At 32.1% G+C, this 27,726-nt stretch overlaps 1 protein-coding gene across 1 annotated transcript; it reads right to left on the bottom strand.

Annotated features, from left to right (window-relative positions):
- Positions 1-27,726, bottom strand: LOC132726959 (ral GTPase-activating protein subunit alpha-1-like; the record flags this gene model as incomplete). The annotated part of the gene is given in 19 exon segments (XM_060712375.1): positions 1-177; positions 844-981; positions 1,514-1,634; positions 1,953-2,075; positions 3,668-3,776; positions 5,970-6,043; positions 6,487-6,717; positions 7,756-7,884; positions 10,162-10,233; positions 11,841-12,108; positions 12,460-12,601; positions 14,153-14,291; positions 14,702-14,823; positions 16,947-16,979; positions 17,423-17,582; positions 18,139-18,240; positions 19,544-19,593; positions 20,608-20,718; positions 27,510-27,726. Coding segments are annotated over 19 exon segments (2,428 nt in total), but the record flags the coding sequence as incomplete, so codon positions are not given.

The following is a 27,726-nucleotide window of genomic DNA, read 5'->3' as shown; positions in this document are numbered from 1 at the left end:
CTTGTTTCAGCCTCTCTGCAAGTTCTGCTGGGTCAGCCAGATTTCCTTCACTGCTACTTCGTACAAGCATAGCCAGATCTGAAGAAGCCGAGGCAGATCTTGAGTGACATGGTGATGGTGTGCCACTCAAGGACTTCTGTTTGCCTAAATCTGGTCTTGACTTACTTCCACCAGCACCTTCAATATCATAATATTAACATGATGAAGTCTTAAGTTCAAAATTATATTAACTTTTTTTTTTCCATATAACTATCCACAAATGTTCTACACTAATTTCAAATGTAGTAATTAAATTAGGCTAAAACTTAAATACTCTTCTTCTGAATACTTTCATGGTCCCAAAATAATCATAGAGGACATTTAATATTGACAGACATGTTTTTAGAAACAATTTATTACAATACATGTGTTTTGTTATACTTTGTAAATTCTCAAACATTCTAATGATTCATTTACCATAAAGGCAATACCAAGTTCAGTAATCCTCTACTCTTTAGGCCTCGTCCAGCTATTTTGGGTGAAAGGCCAAAGCATAAATTGTGAATAATCATTCAACATTTTAGGATATTTGAGAAAATGACTATCTATCTTATACATGACTTTTTTAGTATTTTTTTTTTTTTTACATTGGGAAAAAGAGACTTAGGAATGGGATCTTATTTTGGCTCCAGACGATAGGGTGAAAATGCCTAGACTTTATTTTGAAAAGGAAGAATATTTCAATAACACTTTATAAACTAAATATTAGGATAGCAAACACGCCACCATCAAATTGCTCTCATTAAAAATTATTTCAATGACTTGACTATTCAAAACATATGAAATGAAGTTACAGGAACTTACCATCACTTTTGTATTTGCCTTGTGATCGTTCAAAAGCCAATGAGTGTGACATACTACCACTGGCTGGACGTTCCACACTCTCACTCTTACTCCATGCGCGAGAAAAACTGTGGTCATCTAACTTTGTCTTCGGAGCATCTAAATAATAACAAATTTAATGCTCAATCAATATGAATAGTACACCTATTTAGATTGCAAGACCCAATTAAAGCCAATTTATAAAGACAGTAAATATAATGTACAAATATCCATTAAAACATAAGCAACACTCTTACCAACAAAACTGTACAATGCAACACCGAACCTATATATCAAGAAAACTTTATGCCATGACAAGCAACATTGTTGGAGTGGTATTACTTCCTTTCAATTTAATTTCTACCTCACTTCTTTTTGCGAACAAAACAATAATATTGAAATTTTTTATCAGATTTGTTATTTCAACCAACCAAGGAATGCCGATACCTACCCCACCCCCCCACAAAAAATCAGTAAAAATCATCATAATTTTTAACAAATATATCAATTACTACAGAATATGTGAATTGAATACCATTGAATTTACTAGTAAAGAATTCATTTTTCTATTTTATCGATTACAGTTTTTGCCGGCCAATTTTTATAATTGAAAACAGAAAATTACAACTTGATAATCATATATAACAATTACCTTGACTTTTACCCCTTCTTCTTTTCTCCTTTTGTTCACTTAGTCTTTCAAGTGGCAGATCCAGAAGATCGAGGTTGTATACTTGCTTTGCCAACACTCTTGTCAATGTCTCCATTGTTTTCTACCATACAAAAAAATGTAAATCAGTCATGTTATGTGAGCCTGTGTACTGACAACTCATCAAACAAAACTCACAACTCCTCAAACAAACAAAAAACATATATGATAATTTGACAAGTAACAGCAAATCTTTCAACATGTCCGGAAGAATTCAATTTATCAGATTGGAAAATAGAATCTCTGCACTAAATACGTAAAAAATCATTAGCAGTCTGTGATATTTGCACTCTTAGAACTTAAACGTAATAGTCATCCAAAAACTTTAGGCTCTATTATAAAAGTACTTATCAAAATTCTGTATTTTGACAAGTGTACTTACAGCCCATTCCTTGATAAGCTCTGCCCATGATGTCAGTGAGGATAACACCTTCAGAAACTGATCCCACAGCTCAATGTTGATGTACACATTCAGGTTAGCTTTTATCCAGGTAACTATTAAAGTCTGCAAATAAAATTGTTATACTTAAACATTCCTGTCAAGTTAACTTGGTTCTAGGAAATCAAACCTTTTTCTTATAAAATGTGTTCTTGTGAATTTTTGTAAGATTACTGTATCATATAATGTGTTTGCAAACTAACACAATAAACTAACACAATAAAGACTGTTCTCATCTTATACGAACAGTCCTACTTGTATTTAGCTAGAGTAAGAACAAGTAATTAACGAACTACTATTAACTTTCTGAATGTAATTGTATTGTTTGATGTTTGCATCACCTTTTGATCTGACACCCTTAGCATATTTTACAGTGAAAGTTTTATACATTATAGTTTTAGCAAATATCTTCATTGACACAAATTTGATGATACATCAAGTTCACAATGATGTGAAGAAACCCTGTTCTATCCATACATAACAGACAACTCAAAAAGATTTTGGAAATAAAAACAAAATGGAAAAAAAAATAATAAAGGGCAGGGTTCAATCTACCTCACAATAATTGTATTTTACAGTTCTATTCATATTGCTACACAAAGTACCATCAATTTATACTTATTATGTATGACCCCTCGGCCAGTATCAGCTTGTCTCCAAGTGAAACTAAGGCAAAATCAACTTAATATAGGTGAAATATCGCACTGTGAAACAATCTTTATTTTCACTGTCTCGGATTCACCATTTATATAATAAAGTTCTTTTGTGATGGCAGAACAATGGGTCATAAAAAACTGACCTCCTTCAACATGTTATTAAGCATAAAAAAATCTTAAACTAAAAATTAAAAAAAAAACACAATGTTATTTAGCAAAGAAATTACAAAATTCAAGTCTAAACAAATAATGATAAATATTCTGGATATATATTTCAATTTTACCCAAGATATACCGGATTTTATCAGGGAGATCAAATTTATATCAATTGTCTTATAACAAAGTCTAAATTTACATTCAATGAAAATAAGGATGATAGTGTGAAACATGCTATTTTTATTAAAAAGTAAAGAATAATAAGACTTAATACATGATATAAATAAATATCAATAAAGTGAGATTGCTTAATTTCATATGCTAAAAAAAAAATTATTTGAAAATTGACGATATTCTTAAAGATCCTGTAACACATTTTTTTCATGGTTTTATTTCATAAATATGATGCTCAAATTAAGATTTGTCAATATTGTAAGTTCCAATAGGCATTATTTATAAAGATATTACCGAATTTAACATTTCATGTAAATAAAGGGAGGTTATTAGAAATTTATTTTCTATAAATTCTAAGTCAAATTTTCCAATAAGAAATGAATGCATATAATTTAATGATTAAATGTAATGTGCACAAATATTTACAGTACACATTTTACATATTCTTCGATGTTTGAAAATTGTTTTACTCGCATAATTATATACATAAATAATTTTTGCAAGTGTTGTATACACAAAGTAACAATCACAAAACATACAGGATCTTTAAAGACTATTTCTACAAAAATCTGCAACAGACAAACCGACCAACCCACCACCAGCTGACTCCAGTATATCCCCTAAAACTTCGTTTGTCGGGGGTAAAATAACAAATATTCATTAAAGATCTACCTGAAAGATTGGCTGTGCAAGTTTTCTTCCAAGACCTCTGTTACTTTCTGGTGGATACTGACTTTGTACGCCTAATGTTATACACAACAGCACTCTCAACATCTGCTCCCTGTAAATGTAGTAACCAATATCATTAAGTAGGTCTAGTAAACTGTATCACTTTTATGTGTTCTAATTTGGGTAATGCTACATTTTTTTGAGTTTTTCCAAAATACTATCAGTACAAACAAAATACTAATATGCATTAAGTAGATATAGCAGAGATATTACTATTGAAGTTCTATTGCATATTGAATTGGGGTTATATATATATATATATGAAGTCTGAAATACAAAAATGAGGACAGATGCCAAAAAGATGACAAGATGCAAGAGATACAAACTGTCATCCTAACTAGAAATGTGTCATCATGCCACGGATGCCCCCGCATGCAGCCAAAATTTCAGATGTTGCATTAATTTTTCTTTCATTTTAAGTTCAAAGCTCTTAAAACTTTTCAATGTTAACACAAACCATTTTCAAACAATGTTCAAGGCACTGAAATTATTCAGTCTTAACCTTTTAAAAATAGCATATTGCATATTTGTAGCCAAAATAATGGTTAAAAGTATGAGTGCTGAAACTGAAAGTTCAAAATTTTTCCAACACTCAGGAAAGATAAGTTTGTCTAAAATCATTGAACAGTGACCAAAGTCAAACTTAAACTGCTTATTCCTAAGATGTATCTATATTACTTTCAAAGTGAAAGGGACATAACTCTGCCAAAAAATCATCAAACCATGACCAAATTCCAACTTGACCCGACTATTCCTTTGACATATCCATATGTCAAATTTGAGTTGAATATGTAACACTGTTGGGTAGATAATGAACAGAAACTGTAAATTTCATATTATTTTCAAAGTGAAAGGGGCATTACTCTGCCAAAAATCATTGAACCATGACCAAATTCTAACTTGGCCTGGGCATTCCAAAAACATATCCATCTGTCAAATTTGAGTTGAATGTGTTGTACCATTGGGGAGATAATAAACGGAAACTGAAAATTTCATATTACTTTCAAAGTGAAAGGGGCATAACTCTGCCAAAAATCATTGAACCATGACCAAATTTAAACTTGACCTGCATATTCCTTTGACGCATCCATATGTCAAGTTTGAGTTGAATGTGTTGTACCTTGGGGGAGATAATGAACGGAAACTGAAAATTTCATATTGTTTTCAAAGTAATAAGGGGCTTAACTCTGCCAAAAATCATCGAACCATGACCAAATTCAAACTTGACCTTTATTTTTTTCATGACATATCCATATGTCAAGTTTGAGTTGAATGTGTTGTACCTTTGGGGAGATAATGAACGGAAACTGAAAATTTCATATTATTTTCAAAGTAAAAGGGGCATAACTCTGCTAAAAATCATCAAACCATGACCAAATTTGAACTTGACCTGTATTTTCTCATGACATATCCATATGTCAAGTTTGATTTGAATGTGTTGTACCGTTGGGGAGATAATGAACGGAAACTGAAAAATTTCATATTATTTTTAAAGTAAAAGGGGCATAACTCTGCCAAAAATCATCGAACCATGACCAAATTCGAACTTGACCTGTATTTTCTCATGACACATCCATATGTCAAGTTTGAGTTGAATGTGTTGTACCGTTGGGGAGATAATGAACGGAAACTAAATTTTCATATTATTTTCAAAGTAAAAGGGGCATAACTCTGCCAAAAATCATCGAACCATGACTAAATTCGAACTTGACCTGTATTTTCTCATGACATATCCATATGTCAAGTTTGAGTTGAATGTGTTGTACCATTGGGGAGATAATGAACGGAAACTGAAATTTCATATTATTTTCAAAGTAAAAGGGGCATAACTCTGCCAAAAATCACTAAACCATGACCAAATTCGAACTTGACCTGTATTTTCTCATGACATATATATATGTCAAATTTGAGTTGAATGTGTGCAACTGTTCTTAAGATAATGAACGGAAACTGATGATGACGGAATGACAGAATGACGGAAGGATGGAAGGACGGAAGGATGGAAGGACGGAAGGACGGAATGACGGAACAGGGTAACACTATATGCCCCGGCCATTACATGGCTGGGGCATAAAAAGACATAAAGATACATCTTATATCTATTCTATATGCATAACATATGATATTCAAAAATATCATTGCTTCTTTCTGTTATTTTCATCTAATTTTTTTTTTGTTATCTTTTTGTGTTTTCAAAGAAGATAATATTAGATTTGCATCAAATGAAAAGACAGTTTTTCCATACCATGTCTTCTGATCCATGTTTATTTTCATGACCATCTGTCGATATATATTCAGCACTCTCTTGCATAAATCAACCTGAAAATACAAGACCATTGTTACTTACTCCGAACAACATTCTATAAAATATAGATGTCATATTTTCATATTCTTCCAAATTGAGATTCTTCTAAATTTATGAAACAATAAAGAATAATAAATATATGTACATAATTCTACTACAATAATTTTAGAGCTATGAAGAGATTAAAAATTTAGCTCCTGTCATAAGTTTTGCATAGTCAAGTGACTGTGTCAGGGAAACTAAATCAACCTAGCTTAAATTTAAAGCCAATGACTAGCCAATTGGAATTGACAGGTAGCAACTGACCAATCTTAAGTCTCATGGTAAATATCTGAAATATATAATCCATGTATCTGTTTGGGATCTTAATCATACATGTATATTTCAATATAAAACTGGTGAAATGGGGTAAATTTTATGATAATATCAATATTGTATGATATTATAAATATTGTACCTGCTCTTGTAATGCACTATCACTGTCAGCTTGAAGCAGGAAAATATTGGCAGCATTTGTTACACATATCTGGATCAGTTTCTGTTGACCGGCTCGTATGTCATACTGGGTCAAGTCCCCACCATCAGCCAAGTCCTGAATAGCACCAAGGTATGAAGCATTTCGTAACCAAGTCTTCAAGTCCCCAGAATCACGAGACATTTGCAGAGGAATTGAATTTGGCGCAGATTCCTACAAATCCAACAATTTTATTTTAGAAGTCATATCTCTGTATGTTTAAAACATAATTTAAAATTTTCCCTTTTAAACTAGGAACAACAAGAGGATTATAATGGCCCTAGGAAGCTCACCCGAGTACAACCACTTCAGAGAGATATAATTGTTCAACAAACTGAAGCAATTTTTCTGTACAGTACTGTAGCACCCAGTGAATAATATTGTCCAGTTTCATCTAAATGTTGTTAGTAAAGGTGATGACAATTAATTAAAGCTTATTTCTATTTTTAGCTTGGGTGCAGGCAAGAACAATTTTAGCTTAATTTGTAAAGGACCATCTAAGGATCATTCCAGAATTGTTTCATATCATTAGTGGAGGGAGGTCCGATGGCAGACAAAGACAAAACTTTACTTAGGCATGCTTTGCTGAGCTGAAAAGTGGAAAAACTGTAAAGATATAGCATATAAAGCTTTCATTAAGTTCAAAATATAGTTATTATCATGCCTCGAATAAATGCTCAAATATAAAGAATTATTTATATAAGAAAAGTAAAAAGAAAATGCACAATGTATCATGCAAAAAAATTATTATTAACTGTAAAATCATTTTACAAATGATCTTTTTTCTCATACAAATTATTTCTCAAAATATGCACCACCAAGAAATACTGAATAATCATACTGGTATGCAAATTTCAATTTATAATTCAAAAATTTTAGGTTAAACTCAAATGGGTACTAACAGCAAACAGTAAACTAAAATTAAACATAGAATTATACAGCTTATAATTTAAGCACTTGGATACATCTCCCAAATAAACAGCAACCAAAACATCCATATGTCCACTGGGTGAATAATTATGTATCTAAACGTCACCTAGAAATTGATAAATATGTTGTCTTTCGTGCTATGTAGAATGGAAAAATTGATCAACCGTGTTCAACGATTAATGATATCACTTATATCATCATTATCATCAATGAAATAATATTCATTAAGATACAAAAAAAGGATTCTTTAGTCAGTATTTAGCCTGTAAACACTACACATACCATAGAATCAGTTGAACCATCTTCCTCTAGGATATCAGAGAGGCTATGTGATAAATCAGGCAGCAGCCCGAGGGGAAGACCCGAGTCACTGGGTTCCATCATGAACACAGGCTTGTTATCGCTATCATTCTATACATGCAAATAAAATGGCTTACTATAAAAAAATTACTAGAATATATATATATAAATACATGGACGAATACATGCTTTGCAACAAAATTAACAGGTGTTGTTTTGATTCTTTCCTTTTCTTCACAACATGAAATATAAAGTTAACAGTCTAATTAGACCAATGCATAGGAAAGATGTTTATGATTAGTCATCATTAAGCACAGTTCACGATTGCAAGTTTCAGTTGGAATATATCATCACCTTAGTGCAGTATTGGGTTAACACATATTAAAATATGTAAGGAGTTAACCTGTACTGCATTAAAGTGACAAGATATTACGAGGTCAAATTTATTGAACCTCTTCTAGGAAACATGACCCAGCTAGGCTTCACGTTCATGATCCATGTTTTAAGGAATTACATGCCATAAACCTAAACCACTGGATCAACACTTTCATGTTTTACACCACTGCATTTAAATAATAATACTTTATAATGACTCAACACACCTGTTAACATTGTTTACTATTCACATAGCTGTGTTTCCCAAAAACTAAAAGAGTAACTTGATAATTTGTCTATGAAGCTCTACTTAATTTGAAACTAAATTCATAATTGCTATTCATAAGACAAAGTTCAGCCACCAAAAATAAAGTAAGCAATTTAATACTTTAAGGTAGTTTTATAATTTCTTAAATAGAAGCATATTAATTTTAGGGAAACACAAACAGAAAAGTTGGATTATACAAATAGAAAAAAAATATTCATACTTATTACAATTTAAAGTATTATGAAAAAAGTATTATAAAAAATTTGCTAAAATACATATAGTATTCAAATATGCACAAAGATGTTCAAATGATAAAAAATCAAAATCTTGATCAATTTCAAACAAGAATAACAAGTTTTGAATTCGAAAGTTAAAGAAGCAAAACAAAATAAGTTTATACAAATAAAAATCTTTTTCTTTCTTCTGGACTAACTTATTTCAACAAAACCATAACCTTTAATATGCTTTTATGAATTCAGGCAGATAAGAAAAAGAAAGTCCAAAATGCTAGTCCAAATTGATTAAATACCTTTCCATCAGATCAAAACACCTCTAAACAAGTTGAAATAAACTACGGAAAATTCTGTTAAAAACCCAAACATTCTTTATACCTCATAAACCCCTATCTGCACATTAGTTTAACTTTCAACAATAACTATCCAGTAAAACACACTCAATGCCTTTTAAGTCCTATTTCAAAATACATGCTCAGTCTCTAAAAGCATGCATAATATCTAAACTAAAATGAGGCTTTCAAAATGCAAAATGGTTTCTTCAATAAAATTACTTTGGTAAAACATGGCAGCAACCACCCCTCCCAAACACTTCACTCCCAAAACATCTATACAATAAATGGAAATTATACAAGATGCTCGATCCATCACTCAACCAAAGGCATCTTACAGGGTAATTAACATTTTTTGCTAAATAATCAACCTGAAGGCTTAACATAATATCTTATTTATACCTGAAAACAATGTCTATCATGCAAACTATTTCACTGTTGTGCCTTTAAAACCAAATCCCAACCATCAACCTTGCATTTAATCTTAAATAACTTCATTATTATTTTGATTACAAGTCTTATAACTCAGTAGAAAGCAGAAAACCCTGAATATACTATTCTGACACGATGAACACAATCACATGCTTATATTGCCCAGTTCTATTGAATCCTTACATTGCTAAAATTAGTGGCCAATTTCTAAAATGAACTTGTCCATCTGTCAATATGGACAAAACCATATATCAGTTTTAGGGAAAATTTTGAAATATGTACTGACTGAATAGCAGTGAAGGACATAATATGATGAAACAGATGTGACATCTGATCTTGGTCTGTACTGGTCATTTGGATAGTGTCTGTTTCTAATTCAAGATTATTGTCACTCAAAACAAGGTAACTTATACAATATAACAATTATTCTATAACTAAAGCATATTCTAGTACTCAAAATATTTGAAATGCATCTGACAACATGCTTTAGGTTTGTTTGTTTGTTTGTTTGTTTCATTTTACGCCTTTTCCCAACAGTATTTCAGTCATATAGGCGGGTAGTTTCCTAACCATCGTTCCTGCTAAATAAAACTGGACAATATATATTTTCATGCAAATTTACCAAATTTCATTAATAACAATAACAAAACAAAATCCTAACATATAACTAAAATTTCAACCACATGGACCCAATAATATTTGAACCACTAAACCCCATTAACATTTCAACCACATGACGTTCATTTACCTGAAACCAGTCTTTGTAAACTGCTATCACACGTCGTATAGCTCCTCCGTGCTTGAATGAGAATAAAAGTGCCTGAAAATATATCAAATACAGTAAATTCTCTCTATTAAGACCACTTACGGGACTGACTCAAAGTGGTCTTAATAGTGAGTTGGTCTTAATAGTGAATAAGTCAATTTAATAGCTACCGAAGTCCAACTTAACTTAATGTATACCTTGTATATTTTAATGCACATGGTAAATGTACTTAATTAAATGAGTAAAAAGAAACACATATTTTTTAAACAAAAGACATTTTTAATGCATGATAATATGATACATCATTAATATAATAAAAATATTAATTTACGGCTAGTGTGTTAAGTCTCCCCTTTAGAAGAAAAATATGAGGTATTAAATATAGTTACAACTCTCATTATGATTTATACATTAATTACATATCGAAATAAAGCACACATGAACTGATAATTTGGTGTAATTATCAATTTTTACCATACTTGCTATAAATTGTGATGCAAACAAACAACTTTAAATGCTATTTACTTGTTTATTACATCCTAATTACGCTGGCAAATTAATCGTTTCTCACACCATAGCTGCTTAGATTAATTAGCCAGAAGTGGTTTAAACTGATCATGTTGACGCTTGAATGCTAAAGATACATCGTAAAGCAAGCGTCTAATCAATCGATATATATTAATGACCTCATTTGACCCGGTGTATTTGTTTACGCCAGAGGGAAGATTACGACAATTAATTGGGGGCAATAAACACCAAGTGATGCCTGGCCATTATGTTGCATGGTCGTACTACAAGTTAATATTTTGATAAGAAATACACACAAATGTCTGACAGAAGTGGTCATTATGCCGGATTAGAGACGTGGTCTGTATACTGGTCATTTTTCTCAATGAATAAAGAAGGCAAATATTTTGTACTTTTAAAAAGTGCCCGTAATAACGGCGTGGTCCTATTTGTGGCGTGGTCGTTAGGTGGCATTTTACTGTATTCAAATTCAAGAAGAGTTAATTGATACAATTTTTCTTATATTAACTTTGACTTATACTTTTGGCTGAAAATATATAAAATAATCAAATTTAAGACTAGTTGATTTTGGATCAAATTTATCTATACTAACTTTGATTTAAACTTTTGGCTGACAGAATAAAGAAGACAATCCTTGATCTTTTTAAAAGTAAAGCTGATCAAATTGTTGAAGAAAACAAGTTAGTGACATCAGTGTCTATTCTAGGAGGGGGGATTCACCCATATTTTTGAGAATTCCATTTATTTATTTTTTGAGAATTCTATTTTTTCAGAGGCAGGGGGAACTTTTACATAGAGAAAGAAGGAAAAGGATCAACAAATGTTAAAAATTCTCACTTTTCTATTAACCCCCCCCCCCCCTCTCTCTTTTTAAAATCCTATAATAGACACTTGACATTTTGAAAAGCATCTTAGATCAGACATTACACTTAAAGTGACTTATGTATTTCTATACTAACATTATGAATACATTTAAAATGTCAAATTTTCCTTTGAGCAGATATAACTGCAACAGACTGCCAAGCCAATTGCACAACCATCCGGGCAACCCACCAAAAAGTGACTCAAATATGCCCTTCAAAATCTGATTGTCTGGGCTTTAAGAAAAAGCTCAACCTATACACTTAACGTACCTGTCTGAATATCTCATGAACAATATTTATGTTTTCTCTAGTCGAGTACATCACAGACCTCACAATCTCGTATTCAGAAGTACTATGTTCTTCATTACAGAAGCTTGAATTTGGTGAGTCTTTCTCAAAGATTTGAGAGCTGGCAGATAATGTGCTAGTGTTACTGCCAGGGGCTTGATCTTGGTTCTCTTCTCTGCTCTCTGAAACATCTTTCTTAGTTTTAACATCATCTTCATCACCTTCTGCCAGTGCTGAGCAGGAGATACCTCTGTCAAAGATATGATCACATGAGACAACTGTTACCTTATCCCTAGACATATCTATTCATACAAAAATGACTGCACTATACCAGTTGTTTAATCTATAAAAAATTTTATCGTCAAAAATTGTTTTATCCACAAATGAAGATTTTAAACAGGAACACAAGTCAAATGTTTCTATGATTAAAAACTATTTTTGAGGAATAAAAAACTTTAAATGCAGATACTCTCAGAAATCTGAATTTCCTATCAATTTTTTCTAAAAAGAAACTCAAATATTAATTCCATTGTTATAAAACCAGGTGTTCAATAACTGAAATGTATATGTTTTTATACTTAAAAGCTTAAAATCAACATACTTTAACACTTCTCCTTCAGGTTTTTTGTTCGAAGTTATTGTAAAAGTTGTCAACCAGCGAATAAATGAGTCTCTACATTCAGACACATTTTCTGGTTCATCTGTAGAAAGTGTGTCAGCAGGAACCCTTACACATGGCAAATCTGTGTAAAGAAATATTTCACAAAATTTGTAAAATTTGGAAAATATATATTACTACACAGCATTTTAATTATTATCTAACTATTTTTGGGATGTTTGTATTGACATTCCTCGAAGAGCGTATTTTTATGCACTGAAGTGGAGGCACTAACCAAAATTAAACATAATAATATATGTATTGTGCAAAAGAAAATACTGAGACAGGTCATTTTTGGCATCAAAATGAATTTAAAATATCTAATATATAAATTAATTCACTGTCATTTCCAATAAGCTTTACATTAGTTTAAAAAGTGTTACTACATCAATAAATTAGTTATTGAAAGTTATCTATTAAAGCATCATTTTTAACAAGGAAGAAAGCTTGTTAAAACAAGAGCACCGCTAGTATTACCTCCTTCAAATAGCAATCCTCCTATAAAGTTTGAATATTGTGGGCCAAATGGAACTTCAGTTATGCTCTGGAAACTGTTTTTAGTTTTGAGGTAATAGCTACCTTGAACTTTGACTGTGTGACCCCAAAATCAATAGGGGTGTTCTTCCCAATATGGACAATCATCCTATGAAGTTTGAATATTGTGGGACAAATAGACCTTAAGTTCTGCTCTGGAAACTGTTTTCAGTCTTAAAGTAATAGTGACCTTGACCTATGACCGTGTGACCCCAAAATCAATAAGGGTCTCCTACCCAATATGGACAATCATCCTATGAAGTTTGAACACTGTGGGCCAAATGGAACTTAAGTTACGTTCCGGAAACTGTTTTCAGCTTTAAGGAAATAGTGACCTTGACCTTTGACATTGTGACCCCAAAATCAATAGGGGTCTTCTAACCAATATGGACAATCATCCTGTGGAGTTTGAATACTGTGGGCCACATGGAACTTAAGTTACGCTCCAGAACCTGTTTTCATTTTTTAAGTAATAATGACCTTGACCTTTGACCTTGTGACCCCAAAATCAATAGGGGTCTTCTACCCAATATGGACAATCATCCTATGAAGTTTGAACACTGTCGGCCAAATGGAACTTTAGTTATGCTCCGGAAACTGTTTTCAGTTTTAAGGTGATAGTGACCTTGACCTTGTGACCCCAAAATCAATAGGGGTCTTCTACCCAATATGGACAATCATCCTATGAAGTTTGAACACTGTGGGCCAAATGGAACTTAAGTTATGCTCCGGAAACCAAGTTGCTAACGGACGGACGGACGTTCTCACAGGACAGTAATTATGTGGCCTCTATTGTTCTTTTTAGCCACACAAAAGAAAATAGCCACATAAAAGCATTACGGAATGAATGACATCAAAGAGAAAGAACAGTTACCTATTGTCCCTCTAGCCACATAATTACTGTCCTGTGAGTGCGGACAGAGGGACGCCAGGGGGTATAACATAATATGCCCGAAATTCTTTCGGGCATATAAAAAATGAAATTTTTCTAACATGCACAACTGTTTTTCATTTCTAAATCACAGAAGCTAATTCATATTTTCAAAAATTTCTATCAATATATAAGCTTTAATATTGCTTAAGTTCTCACAATAGGCCTTACCAAGTACGGGATCATATATGGTTCTTGTCTTGTCAAAATCTGGTAGAAGCCATTTCAAATATGAGTGCTTAAACTTGTTGAAAAGAAAGACAAAACAGATTTCTCTCATATCTTTGTTCATCCATTCAATTTTGATCACCTGAAAACAGAAAACAAGTGTATTCTAGATTTATAAATATAAAAATAATAAAAGAATGATTTATAAGTAAAATCGATTTGGATTTATTAAGAAAATTGAGTAAAGTATTGTAAGATGCGAAATTATGAGATTCAGGTTTTTTCTTTTTGTTTGAATGTTTATTTTGGGTTTTACGTCACATCGACACAGTATAGGTCATATAGCGATATTCCATTGCATTATTTCAAGCACGAACGGGCACCTGAGAGGTTTTTTCTTTCTTCAGAGATCATGCATAAAACATAAACATCAGTCAACATATGGGAATTAGTCTTAAAACTGAATTCCGCCATTTTGTTACAAATAAAACATGAGTAATGTACTAAATGTCATATATTTGATAGTGAAAAAATCAGGAATTTTCACATTACCTCAGACACCATAAACTGTAGCAATGCATCAAAGAAGAACTTTGTGATATTGTCAGGTTGCTTCTCCCCAGGCACAGGTAGTATGGGAGTTATCTCCCCGGCTGCTATAATCCCGCCATAAGCTGCAATTTAGAAACATCAAATTTAATTGAATAACACACTTTCTTTTTATCGATTCAATTAAGGTTTATTCTAGACTTCACTCTGTATTAAAACTATAAATTTATAAATTCACTTCTCTTGGATTTCCCAAACTTTTAAATCATTTTCACAACTTATTTTTTCGGATTTAGTATCAATATTACATAAACTTAATTTAATAGCTTAATGCACTTTATTGCCATGTGTAAAAAAATTACGAAAGAATTAATATTAACCCTCTTAACAAATCACAAGCAAAACCACACACTGTTAAAGACATAATCTGCACCAAAAGCATATTTTCAACACACAGAAAAGTTACATGGTATCCATATGGTACAAGCAATACAAACCATGTAATTTTACAATAGCATATTCATTACATAGTATTGTTGAAAAAATAAATGTGTAGATAAATATGTAATCACTGTTATTTTATATATGTTATAGCTACTTGAATAAAGACCAAGTTCATTACAAAAAACAAATTTAAAATGTTCTAATTCTTAGTTTTATCAATAGTTTTCAAATACAAATTAACAAATAAAATGAAGTTCTTAAATCTTCAATTTGTTTAAACATATTTATTTTAGTTCAATCAAAATGTAGAAATCAGTCAGTACTAGTGACATATGAAGAAACATGATTGCCACAATGTAAGACTCGAACCTATATTAGAAAGAGATTACACAAGTAAAAGTGATTTTGTTATTGGTTACAAAACTAAACATTGTGAATCTCCTGAAAGTTTAATATCTTTCTAAAAGATAACTGTTTACATTAATATGCCTATCTTATCAACAAAAATCAAACACAAATAGCTAGCAACATACATGTTGAACTTAAGGAATTAAAAATCAGTGCTTCATTCATGTGTCCTGGAAAATCCCTTCAGACAAATGTGAATAATTTCAGAATTTCAGACACAAGCATGTCCATAGATCAATACACAAAATTTCAATAGCTTAGCTCTATTCAATGCCAGATTCTAATAAGACTATTAAGTGTTAACAGGTGATTTGGCCTGAAAGCTTATTTATAAAGAATAAATTCAAAAAGGTCATTTTCTATGCAGTACTAAATATTTAAATATCATTTCTAGTGTTGTCCCGATTGTCTCTGAAAATCGATAACTAATCGGACCACCCCATAATCGGCAATAATCGATAGTCCTTTTTAAAAATCGATTGTTTAATGTTCTACCACCGCTGAATTGCCTATGGCGTAACTTTTTTACATGCAGTCAAAAAGAGGTTTCCCGACCGAATCTCTTTAATTCCAGACAATTTTAAAGCATTTTTTGTATTCAAAACCTATTTTACATGGTTAACACTACTTTAGAAAATTATAGTTTGCAGTATCATAACATTATAAATTTATATATCTACTGTAGTTAAATTAGTGATCTTCAATACTACTCATTGATGTTTTGACCTGTTGACTAGTACTAATATTGACTGCCATAAAGTTGTATATTACAAAAATTGACTGTCACAAAGTAGTATATTGAGGTATTTGTGTTGTTTGTTTTGAATTCAAAGAGCAAATTATACTAAAGAAAAAAGGGCCATTATAAGTGCGGAACTCGATGGTACTATCGGCAGACAATCGATTGTGGTGGTCCGATTATCGATAGTGATTTTTGAGTCCGATACCCAACACTAATCATTTCATTAAACATAAGAATTTGGACAATATCAACAACAATTATGGTGCATGGTAACATGAACAAGTGTTTCTGAATAACCATGGGAAATCAACTATGACTGATGTAAAAGATTGGGAAATGGGAACATTGCAATAATTTCACAATATAGTAATATGCAATGGCTTCTATTTGAAATGTATTTTCTGGGAAAACAAGGGAAGAGATAAAATATAGATCAACAATTATGGTACTAGAAAGGGAATACACAATAATATCACTAAGGATACATGTAATAAGTACGCATTTCATTCATGCAATAATTTCCACATGAAACACTGACCTAACAAATGGTAAGATCATAAACATACATGAAACATATTGAACATAAAAATTTAACACTGGAAAAAAACACTGAATACATTTAACAGTCATGCTAGGGTCAACCGGGTCACTTACATGAACTTGACAAACTTGTACTAGAAGCTCTTACTGTGTGGAAAAATGCATAACAAACTAAGTAGGAAGCTGTTCAAAAACACACTATTGTGAAGTTACATCTTATTTAGAACAGAATCGAGAAATATACATAAACATTTAAAAGAACCATGATGCTTTCACAATGACTTACAGGAAGAGGGTGTATGCAGAAAATTCTAGTTAACTGACTTTTAATATCATAATACCCGTAATGTTAAACATTATATATTACTGACATTACGAAACATTTTATAGCCATGTTTTGGTCTTTACCAAGGCTAGGTTCTTCCTTTTGTTTTGTTTTTAAATATAGTTTAAAATTTCATGCATTGCAGATCTATCTAGAAGTTTTATAGACAAATCTATCTATTTTTCTGGCATGATTTACACTTACTTTTAATTTAAATTATCATTTGTAATGCCTGTTTCTGTGAATAGAAAAAGGTTAAACTTACTGTCAGGGGTATTAGCTGTTTTGCCATACAGTATGTCTTGTTGCTCTCCCTTTCCAAGGCCAGGTACCAGTTGTAGGAAGATCTGATGGCACTCATCAGATGCATTATCTTGTAATATTTGGTACCAGATCAAAAACAGCCTCATTCCATCTCTTCTTAGCTACAGGAAACAGTGTACATGTAAACCATGTAGTATAAAATGATATTTACCACAATTAAATTAACCATTTCTTACAAACTACAAGAAAATATGTTACTAGAATCCCACTACATTCATTAATCTAATAATCTTGATTCACTGACTGACATTAAAGCTGCACACCTCCAGATGAGCCTAAATTTCTCAAGAAAATCAATATTGAGAAAAATGTACTAAAATTTTAAGAAAGGTGAAGACATTCAAGATCCATGTTAATTTTTGCATGTTATGTGCAGTTAAAGACTGATTTTGCAGTATTTTATCACCATATTTCTACTGTGTTACTAATGTAGTTAGGGCTGTTTTGGCACATGTTGCCCACTTTTTGCTAATTTTCTTAGATTGTAAATGCTGATTGCAATATATAAATTGCTTCATTTGTTCACCTAACAATATTTTACAGACAAACACCACAGTTGGTCATTACTTTTAAATAAGACAAGACAAAACAATCCTCGAGTGAAAATAACAAAACAGACATTACAAGCTATCAAAACAAAGAGCAAGAGGCTAGTACCTTTAGTCCATTTCCAGGATGTAATAACTTTTTCATTATCCGCCCAATACTGTGAAACATCCATCTTTTGTGAACTAGTTCTGGCAACAACAGTAGTATTTTCTGAAAGGTAAAACCATCTTCAGACATTATGTTGCAAATTTAAATCCAAACAACTAATGTACATACGAGGGTTGTTCGGGAAGTTCTGGGAATTTAGTCATATCTCCTATATTTTTTGTTTCTAAGACGTAATACTTTGTACATACTAAGATTAGCATATCACGGAACTATTCCTAAAAATTGAATAGAATCAGAAAAGAGCTGGAAATAGCAGTAACCAAAGCAACACTATAAGGCCGCACCGGAGCAGTCCGACTCTAAAGAAAGGTATAACGCGCTACACTAATAACATTTCATAATTTTGATAACATAAAAAATGCGCGAAAACGCTGGTCAGCAGCGGAACGTCATGACGTCATTTCCTGAAAATATCATAACGTTATTTAAATTCTCAACGGATCAACATTGTTTTAAAGTTGTTGCCCAGAGCCACTGAGTAAACAACATGATGTCGATAGGTGACGTTGAATTGCAAAGCATCGTGAAATTTTGTGTTGCGCTGGAAAAGTCTTCCACAGAAACAATGAAAATGATCAATTCTACAGAAAAATACAAGAAATGCAGTCTGGCTACAGTTGGGGTTTGAGATCTTAGAACACCCTCCAAACAGCCCGGACATCGCTCCAATGGACTTCCGTGTGTTCCCGGAGCTCAAATCACAGCTGCATGGAAAACGCTTTGACTCAGCTGACGATCTTGTTAAGCATACGCAAGCTATAGTCTCGTCCTTTACTGATAGCTGGTACGTGGAAACATACAATAAGTGGATCAGCCGACACAGCAAATGCATCGAAATTGCAGGTGACTTCGTTGAAAAGGTGCAACGATCGATGGACTTTAACGTCGCATAATGTTCCAACGACTTTGGCGTGCTCCGGGTGTTTGTTATATGGTTATTTACTATTTTTATTATGTTTTAGTTTCTGTGTGTATGATGATGATATTTTCAGATACTATACAGTATATATTGAAATAAATGCGTATATATTTATATTTATGCTAAGCGACTACAACGTTTTCTATAAAACAATTCTCAGAACTTCCCGAACCCTCATACAAGTAATTCATTATTGGAAAAAACTGGTTTGCCCTCTTTAAATTTATCAAACTTTTCTGTCAATATAAATATCAAGTTTTAGCCATTTGTGTTTGATTCTAAATTTCTAGATTATTTTTTTGATAAAGAAACTAGTGGAACTTAGCAGTTTTATATCTGTAAGACAAATATATCAAAAGTTATAAATTTGATTATCAATTAAGCATTTCTCTTACTAATGCATGTAAATGCATAAAGAAAAGTTACCTCGAATATATTTAAGATATTGTCTAGCTCTTCCCTATGAGACTTGTTTGCTGAAAGAAAAATTACAGCTTTATAAATGATTAATGATGATAAGTTTTTTTTTTAATCCTTTTAGTTTTACAGTTTGTAATGAATTATAAATTTAAATAAGAACATGTTTGGTAAACACAAATGCCCCTATGCCAGTTTCTTGTCTGTAACACATTTTCGATAACACAGTAATATAACTTGACAGAGTCATTTCCTTTTGTTATTGTGAAGAACATAAGTTGGCATGTCATTGCTATTTGATGAAGTTGAAAAATAATGATAATAATAAAGGCTGTATCAGAATAAGTGTAAAAAATCTATTGTTAGCACAGGTGAACTTGACCTTGTGATTTACGACATCCAAGGTATGTTCCTTCCAAATATGAAAAACATTGGTCAATAAATAAAGGTTGTATAAGCAAACATGTAGAAATATATTTTTGGCACCCTTGACCCACTGACCCCTAACTCAATCCAAATGATGAAGACCATGCAAATTATCTTCCTACCAAATATGAAAAACATCAGTCAATAATTAAAGACTGAATATAAGTGAGTTTGTAGAAATCTATTATTGGCACCCTTGACCTTGTCCAACTGATCCCTAACCCAATCCAAAGGAAAAAGGCCATCCTACTGAATAAGAAAGATGTTGTCTGTCAATAAATAAAGGGTGCATGAGCAAAAGTGTAAAAATGTATTTTGAGCACTACTGACCTCGACACAACTGACCCCTAACACCATCCAATGGTAGAAAACTTCTTAAGTTAAGTTCCTACCAACTATAAAAGACATCTGTCAATAGATAAAGGTTACACCTATCACCTGTAAGGTCACCTGTGAAAGTGTAAAAATCTATTCTGGCACTGGTGTCCTTGATCTTAACCTTGACCCAAATTACCCCTCACTAAATCCGAAGGAATAGAACCTCCCAAAACATGTCCATATTAAACACGAGACAACAATTTAAAACTAATGGTTGTATGAGCAAGGGGCATAAAAATAAAATTCAGATTGAATGAACGCATAATTACCTCTTTGTTTAAGATCTGCCTCTACTATTACAAAGTTGTCAAAGAAGATATAGTATATATGTGAATAATTTTCCTCAAAAAACTTCTTTGCCTCAGCTGTTTCATAATTTTCTGAAAAGAAAAAAAAAAAGTTATATTGATTGATCATTACAATAAAGAAGAATACAATCAAGAAATAATTTAAACTGTGTGGTTGGATTTTGTTAGGGGAGTCATTTATTCAAAGACACTGAATACCATCCTTCATTGTTGGTATCTGTTTTAATTTAATTGTAAACAAAGTAGAAAGAATCAGGTCAACAAGTAAGGTTGTTTAAAAGTACATGTTCAGAAAAATAATTTTATAGATAAATGTAAGCTTACATGCGTTTCATGTTACTTATGCTTTTATTCGGTAAAGGTCAACTCGGCCCTACATTAAAAACCTTTCAGCATATAGATTGTCTAGTAAATAAACTTTTTTTAGAAGTAAATTACTATAAAAGTAATTCAGAGGTACGACCACTATTAAACAAATGGAAATTGATAAAGTTGGCAGCATATTGTTTAAAATTATCTGTAATTGATCCATAAAGTTTTTAAATTGAATTTTATGACAATGAATGTAATTTATATATTAAACACTTTTAATTCAATTGCAAAGTACCAATACCTAAGGAAGAAAAAAATGTATGTCTATAATTGGATAAATTAAATATTACACGTTAAATATTAAGTTTGAACAAAACATTTACATCAAAAAGTAGGGTTTCATAATCGGACAAAACTCATAATCGATCATCGAAAATAATCGAACCACCCTTTTCGATCAATCATAGATTATATAATCGAAACATTTACAATAACAAAGTAAATATGTACAATGTTCATATCATGCTTTAATATTTATAAGAATTCCATTTCCATGTAACCACCACTTTATCCACTGAAATAAATTAGTTTAAAAATATACTATGCTCATCCTTGAGTAAAATAGTTTTATCAAATAAATTCATTAAAATCTATGAAGTAATTATGTCTCACTTCCAAAAAGCAATGAATAAACTTTGTATGGGAACAAGTTACGTTGGTCCTTTCTTAATGAAACTGCCAGTTTTTTTTTTAATGACACTATATATTGATATTGCAACCACCTTTAGTGTGTAGAATAATTTTATACATAACATATCTTCTTTGTGTGAAGTCAAAACATATTTATTTTATATTTACAAATAGACTGTGTAGCAATTTTAAATATTTTCTAATGTCAAATTTGAGCATAGTATACCTTTAAACTAGCATGCCTTACTGCCAATTATTAACTCCATGGTCACCAGTATACTTTCATATGCAATTGAATGAAAATTATTGTTTCAACCAAAACTGGCTTTAATTTAATGTTGTTATAATTAAGTGAGTCACTTAAGTAATAGCAAGAAAATAAATTACCGATAATCGATTATTAAACTTTGTAATCGATCATCGCTGATCGGTTCTATAAACGATCAATTTTCGATTATACTCGATCATCGTTTAATCCCTATCATAAAGTACATGTTTATTTACTTCTTAATCCCATTAGGAAGTCAATTATGACCTATAATCTACAATAAAGACCCATGTCTATCATAAATAAAAGGTGGTAACTGTGGACTGTCTACAGGGTCACTGGATGACAGTCATTAGTCTTTTGATTCGATATGAAACTAAAACAGGGCAGATTGCCAGAAGAGAACATGACATATTGTTAATCAAATTAGATCTGGGACAAAAAAATAATTATCACAAAAAAGTTATTTTTGTCCCAATAAGATTTAACAATGGAAGATATGATAAAACTAGAAATGTGTCATCATGCCACGGATGCCCCCGCATGCAGCCAAAATTTCAGATGTTATAATATTTAGTTCCAAATTTGTTTGCACAAATTATTTTTTTCATTTGCAGTTCAAAGCCCTTAAAACTTTTCAATGTTAACACAAACCATTTTCATACAATGTTCAAAGCACTGAAATTATTTAGTCTTAACCTTTTGAAAATAGCATATTTCATATTTTTAGCCAAAACAATGGCTACATACATTTCCACAAAAGTATGAGTGCTGAAACTGAAAGTTCAAAATTTTTCCAACATTCAAGAAAGATAAGTTTGTCCAAAATCATTGAACCACGACCAAATTCAAACTTAAACTGCTTATTCCTAAGATGTATCTATATTATTTTCAAAGTGAAAGGGACATAACTCTGCCAAAAAATCATCAAACCATGACCAAATTCCAACTTGACCTGCCCATTCCTTTGACATATCCATATGCCAAATTTGAGTTGAATATGTAACACTGTTGGGTAGATAATGTAAATTGCATATTATTTTCAAAGTAAAAGGGGCATTACTCTGCTAAAAATCATTGAACCATGACCAAATTCGAACTTGGCCTGGGCATTCCAAAAACATATCCATATGTCTAATTTGAGTTGAATGTGTCGTACTGTTGGGGAGATAATGAATGGAAACTGAAAATTTCATATTATTTTCAAAGTGAAAGGGGCATAACTCTGCCAAAAATCATCGAACCATGACCAAATTCGAACTTGACCTGTATTTTCTCAAGACATATCCATATGTCAAATTTGAGTTGAATGTGTTGTACCTTTGGGGAGATAATGAACGGAAACTGAAAATTTCATATTATTTTCAAAGTAAAAGGGGCATAACTCTGCCAAAAATCATCGAACCATGACCAAATTCGAACTTGACCTGTATTTTCTCAAGACATATCCATATGTCAAATTTGAGTTGAATGTGTTGTACCTTTGGGGAGATAATGAACGGAAACTGAAAATTTCATATTATTTTCAAAGTAAAAGGGGCATAACTCTGCCAAAAATCATCGAACCATGACCAAATTCGAACTTGACCTGTATTTTCTCAAGACATATCCATATGTCAAATTTGAGTTGAATGTGTTGTACCTTTGGGGAGATAATGAACGGAAACTGAAAATTTCATATTATTTTCAAAGTAAAAGGGGCATAACTCTGCCAAAAATCATCGAACCATGACCAAATTTGAACTTGACCTGTATTTTCTCATGACATATCCATATGTCAAATTTGAGTTGAATGTGTGCAACCGTTAGTAAGATAATGAACGGAAACTGATGATGACGGAATGACAGAATGACGGAAGGACGGAATGACGGAAGGACGGAATGACGGAAGGACGGAAGGACGGAACAGGGTAACACTATATGCCCCGGCCATTACATGGCGGGGGCATAAAAATATATAATGTTAATTGCTAAAACTAGTTATAATTTATATATAATTATGGGCTGAGTTGACTCGTGGATGATGCCCAGTTGGTAGAGTGCAGAGATGACTTGGAAAAGAGTCAACTTGGCCCTATACCAACTCGGCACGGGTTAAGGCCTAAAAAAAAAAATTGTTTTGTTAGGGTAACATGCTCTCAAGGAATAGGTAGGGTAGGTCGGATTTTTTTTTTTTTTTTTTTTTTTTTTTTTTTTTTTTTTTTTACTAGTATATTGAAATTTAGATATGGAAATTTCTGACATCCCTCCCGGGTGGCACAAATACATCCCTTCTATGTTTTCAAAAGACATTTCAGGTGTAACAATCTTAAACTCTCAGCGTTCTTCTGGTGAGGATCACACGCCGTTTTACAAATATAATGACGATGTGATCCCCCATTTTGTAACTAAGAGCGGCGATAAAACCTGTACCGTACCCAGGGCTCATCCTGGGGGGAAATTTTAGGGAGAAGTGACTTCCTCGTGAAAAATCGCCAGAAGGGAAACATCCCAATGTGTATGCATTAACATGCATGGCTATATATCCTTTAACTAGAATAGAAACACAATCTATTTATCAGCTATTTATAAGCTTTCTCATATATTTTTGATAATAATGTGTAAGAAAACCATGATGAATAAATTAACTATATTTTTACTTTCCTCACTTTTCACAGAAGACTAAGTTACATTGGATAATGATTAATAAATTCTGTTTATCCTGTTCTGTTTACAGAAATTTTTTTTTATGATCTTCTATGTGTGTGTGTGTGTTTGGGTTTGTTTACCCTCGCCACCGGAAAGAGACCATATGGGCGAGCATATACTTCATTTATAACCTTTTTAAAAAGGGGGAGCTGATGTTTAATTACTTATTGTTATATCCGTACATGTGTTTATGTGCATACCATATCCCCCATGGCAGGGTAGTCACTACGTACAACCTCTGCCATGGGAGGAAGATGGGGCAATCCCATACTAAGATTAAGACTTCTAAAATTAAATTATTAAAAAGCACTTATTTTAAAATTGGCCAAGACGTTTATAGAAGTTACCGTCTTTTATAACAGGTCTATCTAATATTTAGTATAACTAAAAAATTTAAAAATATTACCTATAATTGTAGAGTTCGCATACTTGCGAAGAAGGCATGTCAGGAACGTTTTCTGACCAATTCATTGTGGGCTGACTTTTAATTATGTTGGTTTCTATTTAAATGTTATAAACCGTATACATTGGGATGCATATAATTAATTACATGTTTGTAATTAGCAGAGTTTGTTTTAAATTTTGTAATTTTGTTTGATCTTCTATGTAATGTAATGTCACATTTATTTGCATATAATTATGCTTATAAAACAATTTTCAAATATCGAAGAATATGTAAAATATGTACTGCAAACATTTGTGCACATTATATTTGATCACTAAAATTATATACATTCATTTCTTATTGAAAAATTCGACTGAGAAATTATAGAAAATAAATTTCTAATTACCTCCCTTTATTTTCATGAAATGTTAAACTCGGTAATATCTTTATAAATAATGCTTTTTTGAAATTTACAGTATTAATAAATCTTAATCTGAGCGTCATATTTATGACATTAAAACAAATATATATATTGAAACAATAAGAACACTTCTTTCCTGACAATTTTGTTGTTACATACATGAGCACATGATATACGACCAATATGTCGCATGCCGATCATGATTCGTAGTTTTAGGATGTCGTGCCCACGTGCGTACAAGCTGTGTCAAATTTGGCATTTCTACAAAGATAACAATGCAAAACACTCTCACTGTCTACAACATACCAATCATAAGATTTTTGTGAATTGGCTTTCTTAAATTTTAGCGTGTATGGTGTATCAGAATCAGTAACTTTTTTTTACTGCTAGGTTTGGGCATTTCACCCCAAGCCATGACGTGAGCGACATAACAATTTTTAATTGATGTTAACGGACTGAAATCATCCAAATGAAATTAATTATTTTTAATTGACTAACAGTTTTGTGATAGCCGCACATCGCCTTTACTTCGGTTAAACACCGCGTGTATATCAATTAGGGAAGATTTGCACGTGTTTAGATGATCGGAAAAAAATAATCTATAATTATCGCCAAATCCCGTATTAAACTCGCAAAATATACCCGTTTCGGGCCGATGCTCTCATTATTTACTGTTTAGAGTAGGCGGTCTATTGCTTTGCATACAGGTAGAAGGGTAGTATATAGCGATGCTCTGATTGGATAATGATAATTAGCAGTCGTCATATGGGCGGATACAATCTCTGCTCTTTACATCGGCAAGTAATTACTCTTTGGGAATTAAGATTTTATCGGCGATGTTGACTTCTCTTTGATCAATTGGGAGAGCGAAATGGAAATATACCCAGCGAAATTTTCGCCTGAATTGCCCTTCACCCTGCTCATTGGGTACCTCAATAATACGGTATTTTCATGGATTTTTTTTTTTTTTTTTTTTTTGGACACGAAAAAAAACGGTAGGGTCGGCGCATATTATTAGGTAGGGTCGGGTGACCCGAACAAAACAATTTTTTTTTTTAGGCCCAACTCGGCCCACTTTACAAAAATATATATAACGTTTTATTTGCTTTGCATGTTGTAAAGGTAAATGAATAATAAGAAATATCTTATTATTATATTATATTATATGTACTTCTGCCGAAATAAAGTATATTTAGAAAAAAAAGTTATTTATTTGTCTTATATCTATAAACTCTCTCTGTCGAACTACGTAAATAACCGAGGTATATTGAGTGAAAAAGCAAGACTTGTTTCCCTTAGTTTCCCTTCGCTTGCATTTAGCCGTGTTTAAATCTCTAGTTTGGGGCGATTAAATGTCCGATTTTAAAATTTGTTACACCAATTAAAAGCTGGTGATCTTAAGTAGCTTCCTCTCAGTATATATTTCAACACATTGTTTGACACTGTCCACAAAAGGTATTTAAATTTACGGTTAAACCTACCACGAGTCAGAAATACAGTGAGATACGCAATCGGATATCTTTACTCGCAATTCTACTGATAAGAAAAGCCTGTCTGCTGCTAGTTCTGAAACTGTCAATCTGTGTTTTATAAATAATTACAATGATAACAATAAAAAGTGATAACACAAACCTAAATATTAATAATTAAAAAGTGGGCCGAGTTGGAATAGGGCCGAGCTGACTCGGGGGCCGAGTATGATATAGGGCCGAGCCGACCCGGATTCGATGACTCAGGGGCCGAGTTTGTTAAATGTTTAATATAGGGGCAAATTGATCCGGATTACTTTTATTTGGTTTCTAAAAAGTATTCCAACTTTAGGGTCTCGTATTGCTGCTAGTCATAATCAGAATTGATTGTCAAGCATTAACATGGAGATGTATTAAATAATTCATAATTCTGTGGAGGACCTTAGTGCTTAAAACATTTTTCTTTTATTCAGTTTATCAATTATGAGAATGGTATGAAAGAAAAACTGCAATTCATGATACGCCATGAACACTAACGCTCTAATTGTAAGCAATAATTAAGTTATAGCAACTTTGAGAAAACTGTTTTGCAAGTTCCAAGGCCAAAGACATAAACTTGATAAGACCAACCCAGAACTGTCCGCAAATGTTTTAGCCGAGTTAGCGTATCCTTCTTTGGATCTGACACCTTTTGCGCGGCTTTCTTGATGTCACCATCCTTATTAGATTTTCTAAACTTGGCCAATGCCGACGACATTTGGCTGGATATTGCCAAATCTGCAATAAAAAATTACATCTCGTCTGCTTTGGCAAAATTTCTTTCCAATATGGCGACTGTTTACCTGAG

Source organism: Ruditapes philippinarum, unplaced genomic scaffold (assembly GCF_026571515.1).
Source record: "Ruditapes philippinarum isolate M1 unplaced genomic scaffold, ASM2657151v2 ctg6986_1_1_1_1, whole genome shotgun sequence".
Classification (NCBI taxonomy): Eukaryota; Metazoa; Mollusca; class Bivalvia; order Venerida; family Veneridae; genus Ruditapes; species Ruditapes philippinarum.
This window is presented reverse-complemented; position numbering and strand designations above follow the sequence as displayed.